Below are 26,618 nucleotides of genomic sequence, written 5' to 3'. Positions count from 1 at the left end.
CGACACATACCCTTTCCTCCCGGAATACTGCATATTCCAGGAATATTAAAAACAAATGTTGGTATTCTATAGATAGTTATTATTATTCTAAATAAACCTTAATTAAAGCTATCTGTGACAGGTTACTGTTTTAAAATGGCCTTTAAACAGTAATTTTCTTTCCTTTCAGTAAAAAACAAGCTTCTGCTCTTTCAGGGTACGAGATAATTTTCTCATTATTTATCTAAATAGCGTAATACTTGATAAGCGCAGATGTTACACATCATACTAGAATGAACAATTCATCAGCAGGTCTCGCGCAAGAGGTCAATTCAATAATCAGAAATTGCACTGCAACATACTCTCTAAAATTAATTCAATAAATAAAATGAGAAAAAAATATGTTTAAAAAACTATTGAAATAACAGGAAAGGGGAGTGTCGTCATCGTATGTGCCGCTGTATATGACTAACTAATTGCAAGAGCCAGCAACAACACAACAAAGAGATATTTTCTTTTGCTTCTTATATTGATGAAATTTTGTACATAATGCGAGTGACTATTTTTCTGTAGACGAACGTCTGAGTCAAAAAAAAAAAAAAAAGTATCCAAAGTCTAACGAGCATCAATCATCTGTGACCTTTAATGCTTTCTGGAGACTCATTTATAAAGAAATCGCTACGATGACTTATCTATGATAAACAATGGAAATAATACATGATAAATAATGCATTATCTCTTCTCTTGTTTGCTTTATGTGATGCACAAAGTCTGATAAATATTAAAGAAGCAAATTCGCATCTTCAGCAATTAAGGTTATATAAAATGCAGAAAAGGTCGCGTATAAAAACTGATTGCACAACTCCCCCCCCCCCCACACACACACTCCAAAATTCGAAGTCAACTTTCCAAAAGAACGTTTAGTTTAAAAATGAGTAGCGAGTGAAAACTTGTGCATGAGCTTTTCCAACCTTCGAGAAATGGGAAAGCGGCGCACCTGGCCTGGCCTGGTCAACGCACTAACTCCATGTTGCACCTCTGATAAGCGCTTTATATTGTGTCGCAGGTTCGTACACTCCCCATGTCTTGAAGAAGGGACAGTCCCAGTGAAGGCAAACAGATTTATGAGTACATAAGCAAGATGTGAAAATTGTTTTGAAGTGCGACTGTTTCTCCTATTTATTACTTTACCTTATCAGCGACAACTGTTACCTTATAATGTATGTTTTGTTATTTATATAAAGTTTCCATTCTTATTCATTACTTCACTGGCATTCTGTTTTACACAATCATGCAGCAACATCCACAGAATTACACACATATACAATTCCTTAAAAGCTCTCCTGATTATCGGTTGTAGTATTTTTTTTTAGGACAGCTAGTTACTTTACATAATAATCTTGTTTAATATTAATGAGTGCAATCATTTACAAGATCAAATCAATGCGTTATATGAGATGTTATAGGATAGTTATACTTGTATGCCCTTTGGAATCTCTTTCCGATTGAGAAGTGGGGGGGGGGGGGGGCTTGCCAGAGTTCACTTCGCACTTCATAAAAGAAAGCGAGCCCTTTTAGATTATTTAATATGATGAAAATTTTAGTTCGTAGACAAAAGAAGAAACGAGAACTCTAAGTACATTTTAACAGAGTATCGTGATTCAAAATGAATCAATGATATTTTGATTCATTTGAGAGTTTCAACTCCAAATGTTAAAATAATCTTCAAAATGTAATTAGTAATGTAACAATGAAAATATTACTGTGAAAATTATTTTTATTTCTCTAATACAAATAACTCCATACTACACTCTCAGAAAAGGTGATTACTACTGATGCAGTAATAATAAATATACTTCATTTGAAATATTGGTAATACATCTTTAATATATCTCATACACAAAAAAAAAAAAAAAAACTATCATTGGTACGATCGTAAGGCACGTTTGGTTTCCTAAAATACAGCAATCCATCAATCAGTCATGAAATAAACTGTGCATTCGTAGCGTAACTGTTACCTTTCAGAAGTCACTCGCTTAAAAGTTCATCCTGGAAGCTTATGAAAACTATGGTCTGAAGGATATTCAGACCATAGGCTAGACTACAAACAATCTAATTAAACGGAGTTTGGAATTTCTAGTTCTCTTTAATGTTTGTAAAACATACATTTATATGAATTTAAAACAAACACGACATTTAGTGAGAGACTTGAAGGAAAAATCGGTAAAAATTGTTGCTTTTCTAAGAAGAGACCGTTAATTTTGTAAAATGATCTCTGGAATTAAAACTTCTAGAGTTTACAGGCAGTGTTTGTTTTCAAACAGGAAACTGTGTAAAACAGTAAATCTTTCTGCAGACAGGCCAAACTACAGATATCAGAAAATCTAACTGTTAGTCGGAAAGCTTAAAAAAAAAAAAAAAAAAAAAAAAAGTTATACAAAGCTTAAAAAGTCTTATTAATGGCGATATGAAATAGCCACCTTGATTCCAAACTTTATGTTACAGCACTCCATTCCATGCATAATGAAATTTCCATGGATGAAAATTTCATTATGCATGGAAATTAATATATCACAATTAATACATCACGTATTAATTAGAAATGTAATACTAACTGCGTTTGTCCTTTTACATAATTTTGAATGTTAATTAATTAATGCTTAATTAATTTGTCTTGCAGACAAAAAAAATATTTTTTTTTTGTCTACAAGAATGAATGAAATCAGTCGCCGTGTTCTTAACTTACAAATTCACTTAATTTACAAATTGAGATTAATGTGCATAACTAGATAGTAACTGTTTGTAAAACTGCATTGCAAATAGCACGAGGCAACTTCTTTATGTCACTAATGTCTAAAACTTATTATCCATTAGAAAAGTTCAGAAAAAGTAATTTGCACTAATTTTGTTGTATAAAAATTACGTCGGAAGTAATATCTTTAAAATTCGCAAGGTCTTCAATTAAGTAGGTTGGTGGTCTCATTTCGGGCGGTAAAATCCATCTACCACATGGAGCCGTTCTCAAACATCCCTGCCCACAATACGATTCAAATACAAAGCCTGTTGGTAGGTGAGTGAGCATTAAGCTATCCACTCGGCCAACAAGAGTAATTGGGATGAATTTATGAAAAAATGACCATGATATGCTATATATTATTATTATTATTATTATATAAAGTTATAATAATAATTATTATAACAGCCGCCCTACTTGAGGCCTGAAGTGGACTGAAAAAGTTTCATGTTTAGAACGAGGATTATGTAAAAAATACATTCTGTATATATATATATATATAGTTCCCACCGATGCAATGTTATTTGCATACCAATAGTACATTTTGTACTATTGGTAGTACAAAATGTACTATTAATAAAAAATTAATAATAATAAATAAAATAAAAAATTAATAATAATAAATAAGATAAAAATTAGAAGCATTTTTTTTAATATGGAAGTTGTAATTTATAATGCAGTTTAAATAATACAATATTAAAATAGTTCAAACTACTTTATGAGATTTTTCAAAGAGATGGGTAAATATTTTTTAATTCTGTGCGTAAGCAGTAAGCATCGGTACGCTGAACTAGAAAATCCGGCATGTCTTTAGATCATTAAGGAAACAAAAGGAAACAAGAAATTCTGTAATTAACCAAATCCATTACTTGGTTTCTTAATTTGTCGCCGACAAAATGCCAGAAAGGGTAAAGTTTATCGAACACGAGCATTTCCAAACCGTTAAAGTTTAAAAAGCAGCTGCTAATTCCTAACTAACACACTGAATGTCGAGGTATTCGCCTATCATGTCATCGGTAGAGTGAACTTTCACCTCACCAGCAGCTGCGCATTATCAGCCACCCTCTCCACCTCGAAACAGTACGCTCCGGGCGAACATGCGCGTGCACTGTCCAAGAAGCTCGAGAGACCGTGATTTACTAAGTTATCTTCTCTTTGTTTCGCAGCTCACGAGCTCCATGTGCGGTCGCCTTTCAGTTGGCAAGATGAAAAACGGTAACAAGGTGAAGCAACAGCGTCAGGCATCTGCCGACTTTACCGGCGTGACATGAGTAGTCAATTTCTTAGGAATGCTGCGCTTTTGGATGAATGAGCCACGAAGACGTGATCACGACCAGACGAAGGTCGGAATGAAGCATCCTAGATGAACAGTTATAGCACAAGATGGAAGCGAAAGTTAATATAGATTCTTTTTTACTCTCTCTTTCCCTTCTCCATTTAAAAGCAACACGAAGGAGAGATTATTATTGTTAGTGTTGTTCGAGTTTTTATCAGTTGCCGATGAAAGATAAAGACATAAATAAAAATATAACAAAAAAAAAACAACTTAGCATCTACTTCTCGAAGTAGACAGCAATTTTTTGAAGTTCTGTTTGAATGAGCAGTGATGTAGAAAAATCAAAGGCCTGTTTGCATGCAGTATTATATTATATTATATTACTGTTTATGGCCTTATAGTAACTACTGAAATATACACTGTGCTACCATATTCTAAATTAACAAAAATGAGGACTTTTTTTATATGTACTTTAAGTACAATATATGTACTTAAAGATTTGATTATTATAAGTCCATATTATTTCACATTCAATTTTAGAGGAACAACATGCGTTTTCATGCATTGCATGTATTTTAACTCACATCATTAATATAATGCAGAGATAAAATATGGGAATAATTTTGAATCAATAATAATAATACTATTAACAAAACAAAAATTAACTGTATTTTCAACGTCCCGGTCCGGTAGTCTAGAACAGTTTTTAATTCATTTAAAATCTTATAACAGAAAATACATGAAGTTAACAAAGAAAGTTGCTTTGCCAATCTCAAAAATCTCACGTGAATAATAATTATTCGTTATTGCAATCAGTAAATGAAACACTGGAAAAAGTTAAGGGAGATGACTTGAGCATTCAGCAATAAGGCCTTCCTGGAAGATATATATATATATATATATATATATATATTAAAAAGATGACACTTGATTTAAAAAAAAAACTAGAAAAGGATAAAGACAATAGTTTTTTTTAAAAAAAAGATCTAGTCAAACGATGATATCCCTAAATATACATGTTCCAAATTACTTCGTGTATTTCAACACTTCAATCCATGTAATAATAATTAGCAGACAAGAGTAGGCTTGAGAGATCGGAGTATAAATTTTGTACCGAATAGTTTGATTTGAATTACGACAAAGGTTTACATGAGAAACCTTTGCCATCTCATAAATGCCAAAATATATATTTTACTGTGATCAACAAATAATAAAAATTTAATGCGATGAAGAAATTTGTCCACACACACTTAAAAAAAAATCCTTGAATTGGTGCAGCTTGGGTAGACATTACATCGTTAATGATGAAAGTTGAATGGAAGAATGTGCATGCATTGTTTTGTATAAAAATCGATACGATAGTAACCGAAACAGCAATTGATGGAGATGCTGGGTTGTACACAACTTTTTGATGGTCCCATTGTTTGCAGTATGGACGATCATCCACTTAAAATGAAGAGCGACCTTTAAAAGTGATTGAAATGCTTAATTCAATGAAAAATGTTTCACCATTAGCATGAAAAAGGGAGACGTAAAAAAGCACTTCATGTTTTTTTTCCTTTTTACTTTCGTATTTTATTATTTTTTGTTCCGTCAACATCGTAAAATCTGAAAGGCAAAAACGTTGATAATAACACTCAACCAAAACAAGGCGAGAAGGCGTTTAGTAAACACCAAAAAGCAGTTTGCGGTGTTTACTAAACTGCTTTTTCTAAATGAGAGATAAATCCTGCTATTCGGACTCATAAAAATGAAGACTAGCTATTTGGGCAGTAAATTCCTTCCAAATGGTTAATGGTTTCAGACTAAGGTTGGCGAAACAAATCTATTTTCCTATACTTTCCTAACTTAGCCGTTGGACAGCTGAGCCGCATACAACATAAAAACCGAAGGGAAAAAAAAAAAAAAAAACATCGAGGCGAGCGAACAATTATTTTCTTTTCCTATTTTTTATTTTTTTATTTAGTATAATTTCATGTTGTCTGAATATTAAAAAAACAAATCCTGACAGAGGGAAAGGACTCATGCCTTACGGACAAAAAGAGAAATTTGTAAAAAATGGAATTAGAACTATTGGCATTTTACTCTGCATTTCAAAGTAAAGAAGGGGGGGTATAAAAGAAAGGGGGACAGAGAAAGGAGGCCGCTTTCTCAATTCCCCCTCTCCGAATAAATTCCTTACACTGGTTTAAAGAAATGACTGGTGGGCTTCTTATCGCAAACTCGGAGAGAGCAGAAACTCGGAGAGAGCAGTTTGCGATAGCGCGTTTAGGGGTTCCTCATTCAGGACAGCAGGGGCACGAACAACGCACAGACAGATGGCGGCATTGAGTAAATTCTGAAGGCTCTGTAGCGAAGGAGACCCTTTGTTCAAATGCTGGTTTTCCCACGCCTTGCGTCTTCAGACGCGGTCAGCTTGTGAGACAAGTTACGCGCACAGGCTGTGTCTAGGTCTCACGCAGTAAGGAGAAACGGCGAGCGCCCACTGGAAGCCGGAAAATAGTGCATTAGTTATGTCTGGAGTAAGGTGAAGGGAGCATTTACAGTGTCATCACGGTCGTACTTCCAGGTGCGTGCCGCGGACTGTAAAAGATCATCTTTCCACTAGGATACGGTTGTCTGCCGTAAAGCGATCCACAGTGCTTCTGGTGAAATCTTGGGAAAGTGGCGGGAGAAGAGTAGAACAAATGACCTTTGCCCCATTTTAATCACAGCTTATCAACTACTTTGCAAGCTAACGTTAGTACTTTTCGGTGTTTAATCAAAAGAAACCAACTGTACGCATGTTTGTTTTACTCTTGTAATAAGTGACATGAATATAATGAAATCTTGATAAAACTACCAGATAAAGTCACATTTCAGATTATCGTAATTTTCCATATTTGACTAGCCAGATATTTAAAAACACATTTATGTATACCTCAGATAAAAGTATTTAAATAGTCTCGTGAAATCATTCCCCACGAGGAGACAGGCTGGAGTCCTATCTATGAAAGTAAACAGAAATCGCGCATTGTGATGTAATGAAAAAAGAATAGCTCGTTATTTACATACAAAATTAAAATGACATAGCAAAACATAATAATAATAATAACAATATCAACGATTGCTGGGGAACTTAGAGGAGACGGGCGACTCCAAATTAAGTTTCGCTAGATTCAAAAAATATTTGTAATTCCGAAGCCATGGTGATTGTGTTTGCGTGTCATCAGCTTTAGCTTTTATCACTAAACTTATACTTGCCAAAAACAAACTGCCTAATACCGCACAGCCTTTGAAAAATGAAAAGTGGAAGCTATTATTCGCTATTTATTATCACGCATTAGGAATTCCTTTAATGATTTAAAAAAATTGACCCCAAGGCAGTTATCCAGTGTCCAGGATGCCATCTTAGTTCAGATAGGATGTTAATATATGCAATGCAAGAAAAGATCATTAACATATAGCAGCGTTTTTCTTCTGATACTCATCTGTATTGTCTCCAATGACAAAAGATGTGCATAGTATGCTATTGAATCTTGAGTATGCAGCATAGCAAGATTGATAAATTTGATTTTTGCATATTTTCATAGAAATGAAAATATGGAAAAATGAAAATTATACGATAATCATCCAATTAATTAAATGAATGATGATATTTTATATGTGAAAGATAAATTTTCTAAAAAAAAAAGTGAAACTATACTAAAAAAACAATAAATGCACAATAAAGCAAAATGCATGTAAGCAAATGATGACATAGCAAAAATCACTGCCAGCATTAACAGATGCGTATATTATCAGTTATATCTGAAGAAAAATAATGAAATGCACCACAAAGATTTGACTGTAAAAAAAGAGTAACTGTTTATTAATGTAATGGATCTTTCGGCTAGTGGAAGCTGCTTAATATCAATTATAAAATGTTTGATTACCTTTATCAACTGCAAGATGAAGTTTGCCAGTTCCTCTGCCTCTGTGTTTACCCTCACAGTTCAAGCGAAAAAGGAGGTGAGGCCCTCAGAAGAGTAAACAAAACTCTGCATTTCATGCCATCTGTCAACACAGAGTCAACTACAGATTGCGATGTAGATGCAAAAGCAATCTGGTTTAAAAAATGTATTTTCTCTCTCTCTCTCTCTTTCAAATTTATAAACGGATGGGATTTATCCATAAATTACGAAATAAAATAATATTTAAGCAAATACTAACTTATCTGTTAACACTTTAAAGATTTCATTGATATAATTATGATTTTTTCATTCAAAAATAATCTGAATGTATTTCTTTTCACATATTAATAAATGTGGAAATAATCCGATTTTTTTTTAAAGTGTATAATGTGCCTCTGTTAAAATCCGAAATAAGTGATAAACAGTTTATGTGAAAAATCAGAATATCGTAAAAAATCTACATTTTTTAAAAATATATCCAGCAACAATGGCTCGATTATATACGTGTAGGAAAATGAACGAAGTAAAACTATGAAGTTTATCCCATGCGATCGATTTCATTTCATGAAATCGATCGCATGGGATAATTAGTGTAATAATTAATATTTAATTATTACACTAATTAAATATTAATTAATTAGGATAATTAATGTAATAATTAATATTTTTCCTGGAGTGCAAGGATTTATAGTTGGTATAACTTTCATGAATAGGAAACTGGCTCATTAAATTGAGGATATCTACCATACTGAACTAGTACGGTATGGCAAAAGATTGAGACATTTAGAGACAACTTCACCCAATGGCGATCAGAGAGAAGAAAAAAATGCTTAATTAATTATAGTGACAATAACGCATAACGGTACTGACTTGATGGGTGAAGCATAAATGCTTTTTATATTCCCCTCCATCTGAAAAGGAAAGTTCTTTGGGTGGAGAATTATTGAGCTTTAAGCTCGCCCTGAAAGGGCAGTGAGATTAACTGTGTTCAGCTGAGCATAGAATTGACTTGGGTCTCTTGTATTTGCAGAAATCTGCTTCATTATAGTCCGATGCTTGTTTGATCAGTGGGTTCGGATGATTAATTGTCTTATCGAAGAACTTTTCAGCTAGGTCATGAAGAAGAGATGTGATGTAGGGAATGCTGACGTGAATTTGGGAGTTTCTGATGAACCACGGAGCATCCAAACTCATTCTCAGACATTTTTTTGTATTCTCTGCAGCTTTTGAATATTTGTTTTAGAAGTATGACTCCAAGCAGGAGATGCATAAGTTATGACTGGGCGTATTACCATCTTGTATATGAGCAGTTTGTTCTGAGTATCGAATTTACTTTTTCTGTTGATCATGGGGTAGAGCTGCGCTATTGCTTTGGATGTCTTTGAACTTAGGTGTTCTATATGGTTGGTGAATTGTAGTTTTTTATCCAGAATTACTCCAAGATATTTGACTGTATTCTGCCATGGGACTTTAACACCTAGTAAATGTACATCTTCCCTGATTTGAGGCTTTTTTCTAGTGAACAGTATGGCTGAGCTCTTCTGTGGATTGGTTTGAATTCTCCAGTCCATAAACCATCTTTCCAGCGTGTGTGAATGCTGCTTTGAAGTCTCTTAATAGCTAGTTTGGGGCTGAGAAATCTTGCTAATAATGCAGTGTCATCAGCATATAATGCAGTGATTGTTGAGCTTGGGCTTTGAGGGATATCAGCAATATAGATAGAAAACAGCAAGGGGGGCCAAGAGTGAGCCCTGCGGCACTCCCGCCAGAACCTTGCGTCTGGTTGATACAGTTTCATTTATTTTGACTTGCATGTATCTGTCTTTGAGGTATGAGTGAATTATTTTAACTAGATTAATAGGCATACTGAATGTGATGAGTTTGTAGAGAAGACCTTGATGCCACACCTTATCAAAAGCCTTTGCGGCATCTAAAAAGACTGCAGCTGTATGAAGGTTCCGGTTGAAGCCTTCGGAAATGTATTCGATCAGCCTGTGAATCTGCTGAACGGTGAAGTGGTTTTTTCTAAATCCAAATTGCTCATTTGGGATTATACCTAGTTTATCCGTTTGTAATTGAAGTCTTGTGAGGATTACTTTTTCTGCGATCTTTCCAAGGTTAGACAGAAGACTGATAGGTCTGTAGTTTTCAGGGAGTTGAGCGTTTTTTCCCATCTTTTTGATTGGTGTGACATCTGCTATTTTCCATGGTAAGGGGAAATACTTGAGTCTGAGGATGGCATTAATTATGTTGATGTACAATGGCTTTTCTGGGGAGTAGTTTAATTATTTTGTTTGTAATTCCATCTGAACCTGAAGCTTTATTGTTGTTCAGGTGGGTTATAATGCTTATAACTTCTGTTGGAAAAGTGGGTGTAAGAGGTTCTAGGTCATCTTTTTGTTGTGTTATGGCCTGCTTAACTCGGCAGTGAATCTTGTAGATGAGATTGATGTTCAAATTTTCATATGAGGGGTTGCACTGAATTTCCAAGTTGTCAGCCAGAGCCTCTGCCTTTTCCTTGTCAGTATGGGCTATTCCTTTCGTGGTCTGAATTGGGGGAAAAAATTGTTTTTGGTGCAGAAGGTTCTCAGAAACTTCCAAACGGAGTTGTCTTCTGTGTTTAATTTCGTTAGCTTAGATTCCCATTCTTGGTTTCGATGTTTTTGGAGGGCTTCTCGGACTTGTCTGTTTAATTTATTCAAATTTGTTTTATCTTGACGGGCTCTTGTGTTATGATACCTCTTTCTGGTTTTGTTTTTCAGTCTGATTAAATCCGTGATTTCCTCGGGGATCCGACCACTTGGGTGAAAGACTGTAGTTTGCGTAATTGACTTTATTGCATTTTTGATTTGACTAGTAAGGTTGTTTGCAGCCAATTCTATCTCCTCTTTAGTGTGAATAGCAAGGACTGGGCTAATGTGATCAGGTAGGATTCTGGAGAGTTTGTCCCAAGATATGAAAGAGTGGGGAGGGGAGAATTGTTCTTGTGTACCGAGTTGAAGCAGAATAGGGTTGTGATCAGACAAAAGTTCATTTATTGTTTCCAGCTGATATTGGTATCTGATGTTTTTGAGGACGACTATGTCAAGTACATCTGAACTTCCAGTTGAGCTGTGATGAGTGGGCTCTGTGGGTCCAGTTACAACAATAGAATATTGTGTTGAGTAAGGGTTTAGAGTTCGACCTTTGTCGTTGATTGTGGAGCTATGTCAGGCTGTATGTTTGGCAATAAAGTCACCAGCCATGATGATGGAGTCTGTGAAGCCGAGAATGGAGTCCAAGTCAGATACCAGCAATGGAATGCTGGGTGAATTATATACAGCATAGATTTTGATATTGCCAGCATTGTTGGTATGAACTTCAATGCCTGTTATCTCTAGGTTCTTGGTTTGGGGATTGGTCAGAACATTGTGGCTGTTCCTCCTCCTTCGCTGCTGGTGAGTCTATCTGTTTTGTACATAATATAGTTCCATAATTTGGGATTATCAGCTGGCCTGAGATGTGTTTCATTTACCAGTATTATGTCAGGATTGTGTCTGTGAGAGAACTCTTGTAGTTCTAGGATATTTTTATTGAGTCCGTTGGCATTCCATGCAGTGATCATGAGAGTTGGGATGGAATTTTCTTTTATTCATTATTGAGGACTGTCAGAATTGAGTGGGCACCTTGTAGGAATCTTTTCGTGGAGGACGGCGAAGGATTCGTCATGCTGAATTCTTGTAACATGGTAGCTAGTGAGGCAGTTAGTACTGATGTTAGATTTGAGCCTATATGATCATGAGATGGAGTAGCCTTTGTTCGTGCTGTCTCTGCATAAGTTTTAGGCATTTGTTTCCTTTCTTGAGTTGTTGGGCTAAAGATAGTTTGGGCTGGGGGTGTGACTGGCACGGCTGTCTTGAGCATCGCTGAATTGTGTTGGAAGGGTAGTTTTTTGTAACCCTCGGTTATTTGGGTGTGTAATGCATCCCTTGTAGTTTGCAGGGTGAGGGCCTCCACAATTGGCGCATTTAGCTGGAGTGGATCTTGGTTTTGTACACGACTGTCTGGTGGCCCTCGCCACATTTTAAACACCTGTAATTTGCCTTGCAAAGTTTTTGGGCATGGCCAAACCTTTGGCACCTATGGCACTGCCCAGCTGTTGATCTCTTCCTTAGTGGTTCAGTAGAAATTCTGAGGCCACATATCGTTGTTAATTCATAGATCTCTTTTTGTGTCTTATCAATTTCTACAAGTATCAGTGGCATTGGCCGTTTATCTGCTTTAAGCATCCTGCTCACTTTCACTGGTGTTAGGTTCCGACTCATAAGGTCAGTGGTGACTTCTTCACAGGTGACACCCTCGGTCACTCCATGAAGCACAACCTTGAGATTTTTCTCACTGGGTAAAGCAAAAGTATGATATGGGAGACTTTTGTTATCCATTAGTCTTGTCAGCTGTCTGTAGTCAGTGTAGTGACTGAGGCTGGTTGGATTTTGACTCCTTCATCTTGATTTTTTGCCCAGGAATATGCAATTTTGTGTTCTCTAAGGGCTGTAGTGACAGTGGTCCATTTGTCCTTGTCCCTTAGTATTACTGGTGGAACCTTTTCGGTGTTCCTTGGGACTTCTAATGTTGGTGTGTCTTCATCCATCTGGTCTTCTATAGTTCTTTTGTCAGAGTGCTCCCCTTGAGAGATGTTTTGACAGGGGGATTTTGGTGACAGAGCAGCAATGAGATCCTCTTGTGAGATCTCATTCTCCTCCTCCTCTCCATCATTAGAGTGAATGTACTCTTTTATGAATCCTGGCCAGTCAGTTTCTGATTTGCTTATTATAAGTTTGAGCACCTCTAGAGACTGCTCCTTGTTAAGGAACTGGATGTGATCTTTGATGTTGTCCATCTCAAAGTGGCGATTTCCTGCCAGCAGAGATGGGTTAAAAGCGGTATAATAATCCCGCAGGGCCGGGGGCCTGCCAGCAAAGTATCCTGTAGACCTAGACGGACTACTAGCAATGTTTGATCCCGCAGGGCTTGAAGCCTGCCAGCAAATGTCCTGTAGACTGAGTTAGTCTACTAGCAAAGTCTTCTTAGAACCTACTAGTTTGGGAAAAGGAGGAAAAGGAGTATCAATATCTCACTTGGCCACAGTTAGAAACCTACCTCCCTATAAAACCTTAATACCACCACTGGTCCTCATTCCGGGTGGGGCCTGCCGGCCATTTGACCTCTTGCACTTTTCGTGCAGAGGGGGAGACAGTAGGAATCACACTGTGTTAGCACCAGTGCAATGTGAGATTACTGAGAAACCTTGTATGCAATATAATCAGGCTCAGTCTAAAGTAACACGTCCGTTCTCATCAAAATCCGGTGAATCCCTATATTGACAATCTTGCTTGTTGTCGGTAAAATTAATCTGCTATTTAATTCTTAAAAGGGTGAGAGAAAATACGCAACATAAGTTTCTACGAGTTTTCGTTTCTTCTTCACTAAATGTTATCCCTTCTAATAATACTAATAATATTGCGGCACGCATCCACAAATATCTTTACTTTTACTTTAAAAGAAAATTTTGTTTTTTCTGTGCCTGTTTCTCAAATTAAGTGTAAATTACGTAATTAAAAGTAATTACGCTTTGTTCAAAACTCGAAGCAGTTAAATTTCCAGTACATATGAATATTTAAATGTCTTTCTTCTATGATACCGTTAGATATTTTAATCATTTCATAAGTTAATATTTAAATACTTAGAGTCAATATTTAAATGTCAACGATTTCAAAAGATCTTGCCCTTCCGGCCCAACCCTCTTCCCTCACCTTCAACACTGCTAGAGTCGCAAGGATAAATATCAGATCTCTGCTAGTTAGCTGAACACCTCATGGGAAATGAACTAGAGGTCGTATTACGTGAAGTCAACATAAACGACAGCAATTTGAAAACTGATCGAGTTATCCAGGCTGTTGTTAGGTTATCGAGATACCTAGGTCTCGAAATAAGTATGCACGCACACGCACACAAAAGGTTTCGAAATAGGAAAGAGAATAATCACAACGTCATAAAGTTTCTTTTCTATGTTGAAACTGAATGCTCGAAAAACAAGACTGAGGGCTATCGAATTTATATAATACTTTTATAAGAAAAGCTCAATTACTTTTTCTTTTATTATGCTCCCACCCGCGATTGTAAACCTATCGTCATTCATTTCGTATGGTGATTCAACGGCCGTGAGCCCCTTTTACGGGGAGGTACCGCACCACCTCAATCCCCCCTATTTTTATCCGGGCTAGGGACCGGCATAGCTGACAATTCAGACCTATGGCTGGAGGGATTGTCTTAAGTATTCCTGACTGTATCCGTGTGTGTTCACGGGGCCGGTTTCCTGCTTGCGGGATGAAAAACCCTAGATAAACGAGGAAAAACCCTGCTGCCTAGGACCGGCTAACTTGGCTATGGCTGAGGAAGATCCTTAAGTTCCTCACGTCGGCGACAGGAATCGAACCTAGGACACTCCTTTCCCAGGCATATGGTTGCGAAGCGCAAAGCCGCTAGGCAAACCGCGCGGACAATATATAGTACATTAAAACGTAGGAAGGCCAAACATTTTTCTGTTTTTATTAATTTTATATATTTTTTAGCGTTTTTATTTATTTTTTATATAATCTAGGAATACTGCTCTAGAGACCAACCAAACATGAACTTTGTAGAAAGTGGCCAGTGATATTTGTACAAAGTCGCACACTAAAGTGATATAGATTCAAGTGAACATATCAGTGCTCCTCAATCTTCTTGTATGTTCGCCACTATGGAATCTTATTATTGATAACTATATATATATATATATATATATATATATATTCATCCCATCTTTCTTTATGTATTATGACCCGGAGTTATGATATATTATAAATCTCATTTTCGTAATCAAAGGGTGGTTATTCCTATCTTGTCTGCTATGTCAGCTGCGTGTATGCTCTGAATGGTTGGTCTTTTTTTTTTTCTTTTCTTTTTTTTTTAAAGAGAAAAACATCCCAAGTTTTCAGGAGGAAAACCCTTCATATTCGTATGAAACTAGAGAGGTTTTTTTTTTTTTAATTGTGTTCAAAATCTCTTATTAATTTTCTCCGCGTCCTTGCAAACGCAAGATTTTGGAAGGACTTGCAATGTTTCAGGTGACAATTCATCATAATTTAATAAATAATAACATTTAAAATATGCAGCTGAATTAATTTACATTTCGTCGATTCGTAGGTTATATACGTAAGCTGTTCAATAAGTAATAAGACTATATTTATACAGAAAACAGATTACCTTTAATCGTCATCATTTACATGGTCTTTTTCGAAGTAACTACCGTGAAACTCGATGCATTTGTCCCAACGTTGCGTCCACGTCTTAAAACACATGTGAGAGTCCATTTTTTGAGAGTTCTTTCAAAACCGCCTCCGCAGATTTTACACATGCTTTGTTGCTTTCGAAATGGCGGCCTCTTAGTGGTTTCTTGAGCTGAGAAAACAGCCAGATATCGCACGGTGCGAGATCAGGACTGTATGGAGGGTGTGGTAGGATATCTGTGTTGTTCTTCTGCAAAACGTCCACTACACAACCAGCAATATGTGGCCTTGCATTATCGTGGTGCAATAAGAAGCCATTCTTCAGCAATAAACGCTTCCTTTTGACGTACTTGATGATAATTGCTGCTGTGTTGATCATTGTCTCTGTGATGGACGTTGAAGGTCTTCCCTCACGTTCAAGATCTTCCACATTTTGCCTTCCTTCCTTAAAAGTTTTATGCCAGCGAAAAACACTTGCCCTCGACATTGCTTCATCGTGGAAAGCTTCGCGTATCATGTTAAAATTGTCCGATGCCGATTTTTGCAAACGCACACAACATTTAATCGCATAACGCTTTTCCAAGGACGCTTCCATTTCGAAGACTGGTCGCGCCTCGTAGGCGCGCCGATGAGCACTTACGTTTAGTCACGTGACACTCTGGCAGCCCCTATACGCCATCTATCAACCTCTTTTGTTAATACAGACAGCAACATTTCTTTATTCCACAGAAATTAATATTGTGATGAGTGGTTTCGCCACAGTAAAATTAGTCTTATTACTTATTGAACAGCTCACGTATAATGTAGTTATATATATAAAAAAAAGGGTAAATCAAATGAAATCGATACTTAACGTTTGACTGATTGCGCTAAGAGAATAATGAAATTGCCCCAATTTAAGTTTGATTTTTAAATTTTCATCATCCATCATTATAATTTTAATTAGTATAATGTGTAAACAATATACTGATTATATATAATCATTTTATATGTGTGTGTGTGTTATTTGGGCCCATATGTTAGTATAATTTTCTATTTTTACTATATACCTGAGTCGAAAAGAGAGGCACAACGACCTTATATAGTAAAAATCGAAAATTATATTATCAGATGGTCCCCAAATAACGCATTCGTACAAAGCCCTTTTTGCAGCGGAACATGTGGCACGATATCACTGATGCACACAGTAACGGTCGCTGCTGGTTCGTGTCACCAAGCATCGTTACCCAAACTTTTCCATATGTGTGCACAAGGCGACAGGACCACCTGCTCGAAAATTTGAATGCGAAAGCGGGAGGGGAAGGAACAGCAGAACAATGGCCTTGCGAGTCACGTGATGTTAGGGAACTGCAGCAACGGAATCGTCTCGGTCCCAGCTGTTTTTCCACAAAAGGGAATTCCAGCACGTGTCACGTTAAAAGGCCTTGGCCATTTAAACCGTTGGCGCTTACACTACAGTACCACACCAAGCTATATCATTACATCGTACCACGATCATACCACGCAATACTGGAATTGTGGGTTGCTAATTTACTTTGGCTTAAGCAACAAACAACAAACGTGCAACTCCAACAGCGAAGTAAACAGAAAAGGTCACTAGTTAGAGAATTGTAAGAAATAGGACAGACAGCTTTTAGGTAGTGATAGGGGAGGGAGTAAAATGTATCCTATTTTTAATAGCGCTAAACTTGAAAATGCCCAGAACAAATAATGATCAGAGTATCGTACAAATGTAGAAATGCATACAGATTACTAAAACGACATGGTAGGTTAAATCAGAAAATTAAAAGGAAGGGAGAAAAAATAATAAAAGGAGGATACGACTGTTTATTACCATTACTGTAGCAATATATTAATATAACGTTCATTTTTATTCCAAAAGAAAAAGCTAGATAACATCCAAATGACTGAAATGATGGTCAGATTTGGGGTGTGAGGGGGGGGTGATGTACTTCGGTAACTGCAGCCCGGTTGGCTATTTAACGTACCCAATCTTTTTTCCAATCTGCGGGTTCGAATCACCCGTGAGCACGGATATTTGTGAATGTCTCAAGATGGAAGATACATTTCATCGCCTGGTGTGAGACTATCACTCTGCTTATTGGAGACCTGAAGTGGTTTGAAAAAGTTTGTTTTCTATAGCAGGGTATGCGGATTACGCAAAAATATATCCACATAAATACATAAAATAAGTAAGCCAACACGATGCTAATATACTATACGTTTACAACCTTTTGTTGGTGAGAGTTATATAAATAAAACTCCACTTTGATATTGTTAATATTTTTAATCTTAAAAATATCAAAACTACACTAATTATTAAAACAAATCCCTCCTTATCATCATTCTGCAATCTCGTTGTTAAGGTGGTGCTAAAATTTGTTCATTCAAAACAGAAATCAGTGCGGGGAGGGAGTTACGAAATCCATTTTGCGAAAATGATAATTCACAATAATTCTCAAATGCTTGTGAATTATTTCAATGATATTTAGAAGCTGTTATAAAGATCGTTCTATATGCGTTACTAATTTAAATAAATTTTAAAATCATCGATTCACAGTATGACTTCGAAATTTTTAAATTAAAAAAAAAATAAAACAAAAATATTCCAATATATGCTAATAACCATAACTTACTTGCAATATGACTCTCCTCGAGGATTGGAAACACACGAAGCTCCATTTTTGCACGGATTGGGGGAACAAGACACCAGACCTGCAACGAAGAGTAAATCTTAGCTAGCAAAGGTAATGTAAAACATAGGTTAAGGTCACATGTTCGAATAGGTTACTTTATCTCAAGAGAAATGATAGAGCACATATCTTTCGATTCCTTTTAAGGAAAAAATATACATGACATGCTACAAATTATATATATATAATTTGGGGTGGCGAGGGTTAATTAATTATCGGACCTCAAACCGTTTACAGGATAAGGTGGTCAACCCTAAGCCCAGGTTTATCCTATGTCCGTAGTGTTGAGTTCTCAAGGCCGGTTTGCATGCTTTGCGGGATATATATATGTATATATTCAACGAACTATATGTCACCGTGTAAGGTAAAATGTGTTGCAAATCTACATAATGTAATTCCCCAACGTACACAGCTGCTAATTCGCAGAAGATACTAACTAGACAGTAATTATGTTATCATATCTCGCTGTGGCTTGTCATAGCCTTTGTTATAAACTTCACTAATAATATGCGAGAGATACTAGTCTTACTTGCATTGTGTGCTATTTTTGCCAATTCCGTATGTTGTTCTCTGGTTAGTTGGTCTGTTTTGAGGGAAGGGGGTGGGGGAGAGTTTTTGATATAGAAATACTTATTATCCGCAAATTATATATATATATATAATTTGCGGATAATATATATATAAATATATATATATATATAAAATCTTAGTCAAATGTTGATTCTGTAAGTTTTATACTTTCAGAGTGATTTTTAACTCAGAGTCGCGAGTCGAGCAATACTTGTGATGTAGACTATGCTTAAAACATTCCAGTATTTTATTTTATTTGCTTATTGTGAATGTATCGAAAGACTCTTTGTAATGTGCATAATTTAGATCGTGAAGAGACATCAATACATCAGCAGCTGCCAGAGCATTGAAACTCCACAGATGAAGAACTAAAACAGTTATACGAAATGAAACAGCAATCAACTAATTGCTTTTAATAATCGGCAGATCTAGATTAGTAAGCTTATACATTTTATTATTAACTTTTAACTTCGCAGTAAGTTTATTAACTTTGCAGTAGGTTATACTGCAAAGCATTTTATACATTTTATTATTAACTTTTAACTTCGCAGTAAGTTTATTAACTTTGCAGTAAGTTATACTGCAAAGCACTGCATACCTATGGTAATGATCAATCAATCATATTTGACCACAAATGCAACTATACCTCAGTAATAAAAAAAAGAAAAAAGAATCCGAAATTCAGTTATCAACCAGTTACGAATATAAGAGCAAAAAGTCTATCACCGTTTAGCAGTAATTAGAGATTATGTTCTAGACATCACTTGTTTTTAGATTCAAAGCGACGCACACACACAAAAAATTAATAAATAAAAATAAATAAATCCTCATGGTCAATGCCCACAAAACATCTGATACTTCAGACTTATCAACAAAATGTAGTTGTGTAAACTGAAGCTGAAATGTTCAGCTCTGAAGTAGTAAAAATGCTTCGAACTCCTTGTATCTCAAACTCCGCAATTTTCGTTGAATTTCGAAAAAGAATCTAAATTAACTAATACTTCATACCTCGTCTCAATAAGCAGAATCGCACTATGGATCCACACTTAAAAGATCCTACACTTAAAATGTCGTGTAGTTACTAAATATTTTTCTTATTAGTAAATAATAATAAAATAACTAGATCTCTGAATATTTTTTTACATTCTAATTACTATTCCTGAAGATGAAAGCATCTTAATTCCAAAAATGTCTGAATACTATTTTTTTTTTTTTTTTTTAATTGTACTCTGAGCATTCCAGGATTGTGTGAGTTATCCGAATTTTTATTTATTCATTTTTTTACAGTTCTATTCGCGAAAGTTGCAAATAAACCAATGGAGCAAGTATCGCAGGAGGACTAAGATTAAATAATCAAGAATTCTTGCTGTATAAATAAACTTTTTCAGGCCTCCTATTAGGATGAAAGGTCCCACACTGGTTGTTGTTGTTGGTTGGAATTATTTGATCGAAGCAACTAAAGTAATGAAGCGAGTAAATAATCCATAAACAATGAGCAAACCTTAAGGTCTATTTAATGATACCAGCTACTTTAGCATCAGCTACGAGGATTATCAAGTATTAATGTGTGGATTCTGTTATATGAAATGTTAATTTATCGCACGGTGAAAGTTCTCAGCATTAACAAAGACTTATCCTCATTAAAAAAACATTGCGTTTCCTTCCTTTTCTCCAATCCCAAAAATACCTAAAATCGAAATATCAATATAAACTACTGTAATTATAAAATAATAATAATAATTCTGCAAATTTTGAGGGGAAAAACTAAACAATTTTTTTTTTAATTGATTTATTCTATGAAACATACAGAACCGGCTCTTGGAAAGTTTGAAGCGCAGCGACAGTTAATTATGAGGAATCATAATTTAAGAGCGCTCCCTTATCATTATTTATATTTTCCAGCGCGAAAATTATGTACTGAAAGAACATTTAATTTAAAATAAGATTAAGATTATTATTATTATTTATTTTATTTTTCCCCCAGAATATATCGGTTATCATGCATGTGAAATTCAATTAAAAACGTTAATAATACAGCAGCAGTACATTTAAAATAATGTCAGTCTTCCATTATTACCGTCCCTGTTGTTTATTTTCATTTTTGGAGAGAGAATGATGAGCCCACCTTAACCCAGCAATAAAATGCTCACCACCATTTCAAAACGCACTGCGTTCAAGTCTAATTTACTTCACAAATAAAGGAACTGCGCTTTAATCCAGCAGGAAGAGCCACTGGAATAAATATAAACTGAAAATACACAAAATTCATGTGAATATCACCGAACGCATTTCTACGCAAGTTTTACAAGGAATGGCAGTATATCTCTATAAAATTAAAATGTAACACTGATGGAAAAGACGGCGCAGCTCATATGAAGTCAGTGCTTATAGCCACATAACCAGATGGTCTTCATTGGTTGAACCAACGAACAGGCTGTTGGTTCAACTCCCACTGACATATGGATGTTTGTGAATGTTCGGTGGTAGATAAATTTCATTACCCGATGTGAGAATACTACTGCTTATTGAGGGATGGAATAGCTATTTGTTCGCTTCTGCAGGAGAAATCAAAAATATATCTGGTTTCTCGAGCAGGGCTTTCGAATTATCTAACGCTTAGTGCACACGCACGGTACTGCATTTATACGATAGATTTCTTGATAGATTCCTTTCTTGAGTGAAATTATCGTTAAAAAATAAAAATAAAAAAAAGGCGAGGAAGAGAAAGTAAATAGAAAGATTCGTGCATTCGAACTGAATCCCCAGTTTTTTATGCCTTATTCTAAACAGACTTTTTTAAGATGGCCAGTCCGAAATGCCATGCGAAAGTGAAGATCAAGGTATTTAAGTTTCTGTATATACGAGTATATATATATATATATATATATATATATATCCTATCCTATTCCCTCAGCCATATGGCTGGTGGGGGTACTAGGGAGATGATTATGAGTAAGGGGGCTCCCGTTGTCTTCCTTACCGTAGTATATTTTATGACTGTAGCCAGTGTGTGTGTGTTCACGGGACCGATTTGCCTGTTTTGAGGGATTAAAAAACCCGAGTTACCCGGAGAAAAATCCTCCACGTCCATATGAGACCGGTTAGCTCACCTTTAGTCGAAAGAGACCAGATAAAGGTTCCTCACGTCACTGACGGGATTCGAACCCAGGTCTTTCCGACCAAACCAAAGGGCTTCGTCTATATTGACTGAGCTACGGAATATTATGAACTGAACGTGAATGTTCTCTTTAAAACGATCCGTGCAAAAACGAAAGATAGATCCTTTGTATTTTCTCCAACAGCTAATGAGAACTTGTACATTAAATTTAACCCAAATCCAGAACTGTTGTATAATGATCTGTTTCGCCATCCGCATTCTTACTCTTTTTTTTTCCTATTGAAAACTATACTCACGCAATGAAACAATCCGACATGGCAAAAAAGAAAAAAACCAGCAAGTTGCTTGTTAAAATTGGCCTCTAATAAAGATACTCGTTACACAGTTGTTTATTAAAAGGTAGCTGTTGACTTTACTGTGCGTTTCTTTTATTGTAATATGAAGTCAAGGAACTTTTTAAAAGTAGTAAGATAAAAACAAAACAAAAGAACTCGCTAAATACAACGCTTGGATTTGTACCTATTAATCCAACACCGCAGGTAATGCTGGTGGCGAAACGTTACAAGTTATGACGTTCTTTTCGCCGCTCCCCCCCCCCCCTTCACAAGGAACCCCTTTCCTTTCTGGATACTCTCCTATTAACAAGGCACGTAGAAACGACGTGGGGGGAAGTGGTTATGAACACCTGTTGTCTAGAGTATACCTTCTGAGACTGTCTTTCTTGCTCACAAGGAAAAGATTGCAACGTTATAATTATTAAAACAACAGCAGGTTTCAAATCTGAAAGAGAGCAGAGAAATAATAATGCTGCTTGATTCCTACAAGTGAAAAAAAAAAAAAAAAAACTTGCAACATCCTGTTTCTGTAACAATAAGTGCAAATTTTTTGTATTAGCATGTCTGTGGAATAAACTGTCAAGTGCTGAGAATTAAATATTTGTGGTTTTGTTTTTGGTTAAAACTATAAAAAGCCTTTTATTTCCTCTTTAAACGACCCGAGATAGTTGCAATAGCAAAAAGGTTGAAAAGCGCTTTTGAGCGTAAAACGTTTAAAGAAAATATCAGAGACAACAATATGATAGAATCACAGCGCAATACCATCATATTGGCACTGACTACATACAGTAATTGGAAATTTCACTACACCATTCTTTATCATGCCTTTATGTGCCACACTTCACCATCATGATAATAATAATGATTTTCTGGTATGTACCCTCAAGAGGTGTAGCAGCATGATAATAATAATGATTTTCTGGTATGTACCCTCAAGAGGTGTAGCAGCATGATAATTTAACATGATCAATTTCTGATCAACTTCCGTTCAGACTATTTCTTTGATTTGATCGACTCTTAAATTGCGATCTCACGCATTCTTAACTGTATTAACTCGCCTACATCTTGGTCTTCCTCTGGGTTCCCCCCAACCTGTTTTTCTATTTTTGCTTTATACACTTACTGGGTGCATCTTTAGCCATATCAAGTTCTTTCTAATATCTTCAACTGGGTTCTACTATTTTCCTCAGAAATCTCATATCTGTAGTCTCCGATCTCTCTTATTCTTTTTCTTTCTAAGCCAATTCTCAGATCCAGATGTTAAAATTGGTTTGAATACTGCCATGCAGCAGACTTCCACCATACTCTTTTTACGTATTGTTATCTATTTCCATATTTATTTTGAAATCTTGACAAAAAATCGCACTTAGTTAAAATGCGTAATATATGTTTACTGTCATATGACCATACAACTTTTTTCTGCCCATGAAATAAACCACAAGTATTCTATTATAAGCTCGTATACTATTATTGTTATTCAAAAAGTGAGGAGGTATGTAGCAGGTATCCTGAAGCTGAAAATTTGTGTCTGAACAGACGGAACCGAGGATTTGCCACAGTCCTAGGTGGCAAATCCAAAGCCAAGTCGAGGCATCTTGGTGGTATGCGACTTATTATTATACAATGACAAGTAGCTAGTTCATTAGAAATATTCATCTACAGCGTACTTGACACCGTATGCCTTCGGAACAGTCTCGATATGCTAGGTTCTGCAAACACTCAACAAATATGCCGGATCGAGCGAACGTGATTAATGCCTGCAGTTATATCAGATTTGCTGGCTTGTTTAGACAAGCGTAGTGTCCTCGATAGTCGCCTGCTGTTATATCCCTCTCATTCAGAAACAGCGCGTCTGACGCATGATGCATTCAGATACTCCTTCAACAATTATCCTACCCAAGTCAATTATTCTGAGATTCCTTTCGGTTCCCAGATTGGGCTAACTGTAGCATGCTTATTATCCTTCATCTATCTCTTGCATCAAGTATTTCCAACCGCATGATCGACGTTGACTTGATGTTTTCTGTTTACCACGCTATTCTTGGTATATCCGAGATGCATTCTTAATGGTCGGTCTATCTCCCAATATACAAAGTCACTGAGGTCACGACTTTTGCCAATTATCACATACCCCAATTGAGATACTGTCTCTGTGGGAAATCTACTGCCTATTCATAGATAGTGTATGTCATGAGCCATTAGTCGTATATTGCTAGCAAATTCCATTTAACATGGGGGGTAGCAAATATATTGTCAATGAGTATATATTATTCTTCGATATTTATAGTTTGTTAAGTAACATTTTTTTAAGCTATCGTGTGCACCATCCGCCTGGTAGGCCAAGTAGGTTGCGTGTCCGTTCTCCAATCAACAGGGTATGGATGTTTGTGAAAACTTCTTTAGAATTTATCTACCATTTATGGTATATAAATTTCGTCATCCAATACGAGACCACCTTTCGTAGCTGGATACGTATAAAATTTATATCGCATATCGTTTCCTAAAGTTTTATTAGTTGGTTTATATGTGGAGCAACCCAGACTTCTGCAATTTAGATTGTCCTGCGATCCGAAGCCACATCTTCGAATGACGAAAGATTGCCAAATAGATAAAAATCAGATTCAGAATGGGTAGGAATCAACTGTCCAAATCTAAACACGTTCAAAAAGTAGTTTCGGTTGAAATCTATTTTCGGTTGCACACGTCTAATGTAAAATCAAAATGACAAATTACTAAAAAAGAAATCCTAAAATTAATCCACAAAACTGAATGTACAACACAAGAGTGCTACTAGTTTAACAGCATGAGGTGCAACTATAAAATTATAAGATTGGTTTTAGTGAGCACTTTCGGCAATAAGATTTACACGTTGCACTGCAGTCAGGATTGCTTGTTGCACATAATAATGTGTACATGTACAATTACACATAATAATGTGTACATGTTCTGCAGTATATTGCCGTAAAGATGAGAGATCGGTATTGAAACTAACGAATAGCATTAATTTTGTATGAGCCTGGGATGTTTCCAAGACATTTGAGATGTTAAAACGTCGACTGAGTATCAAGTAATGTCACAAGCATGAGTTTTGCACGGAGCAGATATATTACAACCTACCGGTGAAAATGTTAAAAAAAATCAACAACAAAACAAGTTCAAACGGTCAATCATTATTGCTCAAATTATGATCCGGTTAAGGGATTCTGTGAGCCACAAAATGAAAAGATTTAACCCAATTCCAGTAAATTAGTGCGTCATTTTTTTTCGATACCCAAATTCGATTAGTGCGCCTCTAAAATTCGATTGGTGCTCTTATATAGATCTTAAAAATAAATGTTACAGGTTTTAAAAAATTTCGATCTATACATTTTTTATGGCTAACTATTTTAAAAAAATCACCCACCAGGATGAAATAATTTAGTTAACGATTTAAAACATTTTACAAAGTTATTTTTTAATGGCATACTACACTCTTTCCATGTACACTATGTTACAAAATTACCGCCAATATTTATGTCGTCTGGACAAGAACACAAAAATGGGTGAAACAACTGCTGAACACAAAGAGAAAGGTAAGACTGCTTCAAGTTCATCATGCATGTACTCGAAATCAAAGTATTATAATGATTGAATTAGAGAGACTTCTTTTTACATGGATCGAAGATTGTAACCAAAAATGGATCCCGCTAAACACTGGCCTTATTAAATCAAAAGCATTGTCTCTTTGTAACCTGGAAAGAAAGGGCTATCAATGATGGAAAAGAAGATTTCCACGTTAGTGCTGGGTGATTTGAGCGTTTCAAAAAGAGAAATAGCCTACATAATATTCTAATCACAGGCGAAGCTACAAGTGCAAATAAGGAGTTATCCAGAGATTTTGAAGAAAATTGTGTAAGAAGAAGACTATTGTGATCAATAAATATTTAATGTCCATGAAACAGGCCTTTTTTTTTTTTTTTTTTTTTTTTTGTTTTTTTGGAAGCGAATGCCTTCCAAGACTTTTCTAAAAATCAGAGAAATTTCAGCCTGGTTATAAAGTCGCAAAGTCGAATGGAATTACTAGCAATATGCGAGCAGTTTGGAAGCACATTCTTCCACATTGTGCAAATGATTTCAGAGGCTTTTCTGAGAAGTTGAGTGATTCCGACCCTAAATTTTGATACACAGTGGGAAGATCTGACGAATATGAAGAAAATTTAATCACTGACAAGCCCAAAAAGGTTTTACAGAAACTATTTGAAAATAGTTTTCGTACAAACGAAGTTTTTAAGCAGCAGTGATTAGAAACTGACCCTGGTGAAGAGAGAACCAGTAAAATTTGCAGAAGAGGCAATAGGGCCATACTGTCAGTTGTATGAAAAAAAGAAGCAGAATGCCCGCCAAACTATGGTAGCTCAATTCTTTGTTAAGAAGTAGAAAAATAAATTCATATTCTGAATATGTTTTATTGTCTTTCAGCTTCATGGTTTTCCTTTAACTAGGCCCTGAGACATACCCTAATTCTTTTATTAAAAAAAAATTAAGGGTCAAAAAAGAAATTTCAGGAACGAATTATACTTTTTCCCATAGGTTATTGTATTCGATTAGTGCGTTTTCGATTAATGCGCCTGTTTT

The 26,618-nt window shown here is 35.8% G+C and overlaps 1 protein-coding gene across 1 annotated transcript in view; it reads right to left on the bottom strand.

The window, feature by feature from the left end:
- LOC150108695 (uncharacterized) overlaps positions 1–26,618 on the bottom strand; it is a 191,321-nt gene that overhangs the window by 145,941 nt on the left and 18,762 nt on the right. The window contains exon 2 of the mRNA XM_090416158.1: positions 17,925–18,003. Within this exon, the coding sequence (XP_090272284.1) occupies positions 17,925–18,003 (79 nt within the window). The remainder of the gene's footprint in view (positions 1–17,924; positions 18,004–26,618) is intronic.

The sequence above is a fragment of the Typopeltis vanoorti genome, chromosome 3, assembly GCF_054136105.1.
Source record: "Typopeltis vanoorti isolate ZY-2024b chromosome 3, IOZ_Tvanoo_1.0, whole genome shotgun sequence".
NCBI classification, from domain to species: Eukaryota; Metazoa; Arthropoda; class Arachnida; order Uropygi; family Thelyphonidae; genus Typopeltis; species Typopeltis vanoorti.
This window is presented reverse-complemented; position numbering and strand designations above follow the sequence as displayed.